The sequence below is a fragment of the Mandrillus leucophaeus genome, unplaced genomic scaffold (assembly GCF_000951045.1).
Source record: "Mandrillus leucophaeus isolate KB7577 unplaced genomic scaffold, Mleu.le_1.0 Scaffold198, whole genome shotgun sequence".
Classification (NCBI taxonomy): Eukaryota; Metazoa; Chordata; class Mammalia; order Primates; family Cercopithecidae; genus Mandrillus; species Mandrillus leucophaeus.
This window is the reverse complement of record NW_012102009.1, coordinates 3,443,093-3,448,268: the sequence shown is the minus strand read 5'-3', so window position 1 is coordinate 3,448,268 and position 5,176 is coordinate 3,443,093. Positions and strand designations below refer to the sequence as shown.

Genomic DNA, 5,176 nt, shown 5'->3' with positions numbered 1-5,176 from the left:
CAATTCAACAGGAAGAGCTAACTATCCTAAATATATATGCACCCAATACAGGAGCACCCAGATTCATAAAGCAAGTCCTTAGAGACTTACAAAGGAACTTCTTAAAATCACAGATTCTCCTAGGAACTGGCTTCCTCCTCAATCCCAAAAGTCTTACTTAGTAAGAAGACTCCAGGAATCTATATTTTTAAAAAGTTTTCCAGGTTACCCCACTGCAACCAGCTCCACAGTGGGCTATGAACCACTGTTCTGAAACCACTGCTACCATATGGTCAGGTCACAATGGAGAAAAAAATGAACAGAAGAGTAAGTAATACTTATATAGCTATAAGCAGCCTAACAATCCTACAAGGTAGTTTCTCCTATTATTCCCATTTCACCTAAGAGTAAACTGAAGAATGTGGTTATTAAGGAACTTAAGGTCTCATTGCTAGTAAGGGGCAAAACAGATTCAAGCCAATGCAATCTGGCTGCAAAGTCAGTGCTAAAAACTCAGCTCACCTGCCTCTGAGAAATACAGAAATGACCCTCAGCAAAAGCATCAATAACTAATGAAAGCCACCATGAGGGAGGGAAATAAAAACAAAGGCTCCAAACTAAAGAAGTGCATTGGGAACTTTATAAAATATAAAAACAGATCATACACATCTGCTTCATTAATTATACAGCCTTCTCTGTTAATCTACTTACCGTCTGAAGAAAAGCAGGAAATGCTTTCACAGGAACACTTTTGTGAAAGGACCTAGCCTAAAAAGGAAGAGGAAAGGAAGCTGGTCAAAATTAAGCAAATAAACACTCTTGCTCTGAAAGCAACACCAGCAGTTTAACAATATTGATAGGGCCTCTCTAAAATGCAAGAAAACAGCTCATCTCCTGTAGATTAAGATTAGTTTCCTAAGCCTAAAGGACTCAGAAAAAAGTAACTACTGTAGTAAAAATTCCATCCTTTCTTAGCTCTAGCATCCTTCTTAGCTTTACCATCTTCCAGCTATCTTACAATATCTCATAATAACTTTGACTCCCCAGCTCTGTGGTAAGTGGGAAATGAAGAAATACTTGCATTACCAAGTCCTGTGCACCCCTAGCTTAGACTGACTTTATCTCCTGTTTAAATGAGTAAGATCCTCCTAGGTGATCTCCCTGTGTTCCCTGACCTTTAATTCGTTCCACGCAGCCAGACAAATTAATGTCCTTACATCATCATTTCATTTTTACCTTCTTTAATTCCCTGATAGGTCGTTTCAACAATTCATCCAGGAATTCAAAGGCCTCCACATCTTGACTCTAACCTCGTCCATCTAACCTAACTCCCTATCACTCTGGGCTATGAACACCTGGTCACTCAGGCTGATGCCCATCATCCTGTATTCGCCAAGCCCACTCTTGTCTCCATGTCTTCATTTATATTTTCCCTAACACCAGGAAGAGCCCTCTACTTCCTGACTCACTTCTTAACCCATTACACTCCAGTTTGACCCCCAACCATTCTCTAAAATTACTCGATGATCATCCATGATTTACTAATCACCATATCTATCTTTTCTCTTCAATCTCTCTGCAGCATATAAAACTCTGATATTCCCCTTTCTTAAATCTTCTCCCTTGATTTTCAAGACACTGGCTCTCAGTTCTATTTCTCTGAACATTCTTTCCTTCCCCTTCTTCCTAATAAATGGCCTTTCTCCTTCACCTTGTAAACAGAGGTAGGCCTCGGGGTTCTGTCCCTGGTCCTCTGTACATTCTTTTTCAGCAACACCATCCAAACTTGGAGCTTTAATTATAAGCCTTTTATGTGGATGACTCTCAAATATATCATCTTTAGTCCTGACTTCCTTTAAAAGTCACAATCCTGCATTCTTCAATAGCCCATCTCTCTCTAATCCCCTCAAATTCAATTATGTCCAGCAGCTAGTCCAAAGTCTAATGATCCACACCAAACATAGCATTAGTTTCTGCTGTCATTGTAGCTTTTGAATGGCACCATCAAAGTGCCATACTTGAATTCTTCATGCAACCTTCAACTTTCCCTCTATCTGATCTTGCCACAATCCAATTAGTTATCAAGCCTAGTTGATTCTACTTGTTATGTGTGGGCACATATGTATACATATATATATAAATGTACATACACATACATAAACATCTACTGTCTCTAAATCATACTCTTTCTCTCTCTCCTAAGTCTCCTAACTGATCACCCAACTTCTAAACTCTCTTGTGTCAAACACTGCTAGCAGGGTTTCCTACTCCGCAACACTAATATCACTGCGTTATTTGATGATGATGATGCTGAAAACTAACATATTTCATGTACAATATGCCGCACTACGTTATAAACTCTTCATATATGTTAACTCATTTATCCAAATAACCTTTTAAGCTGGGTGCTAAAATGATCCTCTACTACAGATGAGGAAACTGAAGCACAAAGAGGTTAAGATTACATGATTAGTAAATGGCAGAATTAGGATTTAAAGTCAGGCTTCTGGTTCCAGAGTTTGTACTCTCATCCACAATACTCTAATGTCTCTCAAAAGCCTCTACAACTCCATAATCTTTCTTCAATCCGCCATTCCAAACCTATCTTCCAGGACCACATTTCACATAACCTATACACCAGTGGTGTTCAAACCTGGCTGTTTAATTAGAAATTTAGAAATTTTAATTCCTGGCCCCATCCCAGATTTACTACCCCAATCTCCAGGGAGTGATGCCTGGGAATCGGTATTTCTCAGGTGCCTTATGTGTCCATTGACTGGGACTGCTCAGGTTCCACACAAAGCTTTCCTGCCTTTCATGATTCTGCAGTGTGCTCAGATCTTACCCAAAACTCTGCTAGTTAGTCCTAAGTAATTTCTCATCTAAAGTTCCATGTATTTTATCTATACCTCTGTCAGGGCTGAGAACTGTCTTAGATATTCATGAAATCATGAAATTAACAAGAAGCTGAAGATAGTCTTTGCCCTCAAAGAGCTTACAATCTGATTACTTACATATTTAATATTTCACAAATATTTACTGAGTGCTCATAATGTACCAGGTACTTTAGATGCTGAAGAATATACAATAGAATCAAACAAAATCACTTACATTCCAATGAAGTGGGTGGCAATAAGCAAACTTTTAATGTCAGGTAGTGAAAAGCGCTAAGCCAGGTAAGGAGACTGAGGGTGATGGAAAAGGAAGATGTTATTTTAGGTAAGATGGCCAGGGAAGACTTTTCTGATAGGGTGACATTTGAGCACTAACTGGAGTGGAGGTGGGGTACAGGGGAAGAAGCAGGAAAAACAGCAAGTGCAAAAGCCCTGTGGTATGCAGGTACGTGTCCAACTCTTTAGAATCTACTGAAGCCTAAGAAAAAAAAAAAAAAGGTTCACAAGAAGTACTAGGAAAAATTAGCATTATGGGAGCTAAGGAAATAGAAAGTTTCCACCAAGTCTTCAAGAGCCACTGAAATCAAGAAACACTTCAAGGAGAACCAGAAAGGAACAACACCATGGAGATGAATGACAGACAATTTCAAGAAAGAGGAGCACAGTCAACAGTGTCAAATTCCAAACAAAAGTCCTGGAAAAGTTTGAGAGATGAAGAACTAACTCTTAGGGAACAACTAAAGTGACAGGCAGGAGAAATCAGGAACCAGTCCAGGAGCCAAGTCCGAGAATCAATGGAAGAAAAGTCAGAAAGTGACACAGAGAAAAAGAAGTCTATGGTGTCAAAAAAAGAAGAGGAGTTCACAAAAACAAATTGTAAGTGACCATTGAATTTGGCAATAAGGAGAGTTGCCAAACTTGTGATTGTTTATTAGAATGGGCAGGATAGGAACCAAATCACAGCATGATGGGCAGTGCCAAGTGAATGCGGACCACTTCCTTCCAACAGTTCACCTAGGAGAGAAAAATACCAACAGAAGGATCTACAGGCTGCCTGTAAATTCAGAAGGCAGCAGCAACAAACCAGAAGATAAAAGAGGCCACCTATCAGAGAAGCAAACTGAAAACACCAGCTGGGAGTGGCTGAGGGTGCAGCCCCTGGAAGCAGGAGGAGAGGCTTCGGCCTTGGGAGGCAGAAAGACACCCTGTCTTCCAAGAGAGAAGTGGATGGAGCACAGAGGAGCCCACATGAGAAAGCTCGGGCTTGATTTACTCAGTAAAGAACGCATTCATATGCTGTGAGGTGGGGGAAGGGACTTTTTTAAGTGAGAAAAGTTTACAACAGACTCTGAGATAAATCTACTGGGAAACCAATGAAAACTGGAATAAAGACGGCCAAGTTAGGAATACCATAACCATGTTCTAAGAATAGCCATTTCTAGATATGATTATTCCCTAAATGATTTGGCAAAAAAAGAAAAAAAAAAAAAAAAGCCGACTTACATGCTTTAGGTGCAAATGTGCCTGACTGGCAATGTCATATATTACATCTCTCACGTTTTTATCTCGGTTCCTCCGTAGAAAGTCCTCTTGTGAAACACCATGCTGTGTGGGGAAATATACATTATATTAGGAATCTAAAAGCACTTCCTTCCAACAGTTCACCTAGGAAAGAAAAATTAAATTGACAATTAAAACTAACTTAGCACAAGAGAACACATGACAGAACAGTACGTACAGTTTAATGCCTATTTTGTCTTTAAAAATGTGTGTGTGCGCGTGCGTGTGTGTGCATGTGTGGAGAGAGAGAAAAAAACAAGAATGAGAGAGTGACACTTGGAACATGCAACAAGATTTTTTGTTTTTTGAGACAGGGTCTTAATCTGTCACCCAGGCTGGAGTGCAGTGGTACAATCATGGCTCATTATAGCCTCAACCTCCCAGGCTCAAGGGATTCTCCCACCTTAGCCACCTGAATAGCTGGGACTACAGGTGTGCACCAACACATCCAGCTAATTTTTGTATTTTTGGTAGAGATGGGGTTTCCCTATATTGCCCAGGCTGGTCTCAACCTCCTGGACTCAAGCGAGTCTCCCAAAGTGCTGGGATTACAGGCATCAGTCACTGCGCCTGGCCACAACAAGATGTTAATTAATAAGTTGTAGGTAAAACGAAAATATACAAGCAAGAAAACAAACATACAAAAAGTTTGAAAGAACAGATAATAATGAATCTCATATAGAAAACAAAGTTCTCGCCAGGTGCAGTGGCTCATGCCTGTAATCCCAGCACTTTGGGAGACC

At 40.1% G+C, this 5,176-nt stretch overlaps 1 protein-coding gene across 1 annotated transcript in view; it reads right to left on the bottom strand.

Annotated features, from left to right (window-relative positions):
* The window catches only part of NDUFAF6 (NADH dehydrogenase (ubiquinone) complex I, assembly factor 6), a 34,170-nt gene that overhangs the window by 9,811 nt on the left and 19,183 nt on the right, over nt 1-5,176 (bottom strand). Inside the window, exons 5-6 of the mRNA XM_011978662.1 lie at nt 4,377-4,478; nt 691-747 (exon numbers count right to left, since the gene is read on the bottom strand). Coding sequence (XP_011834052.1) covers nt 691-747; nt 4,377-4,478 — 159 coding nt within the window. The remainder of the gene's footprint in view (nt 1-690; nt 748-4,376; nt 4,479-5,176) is intronic.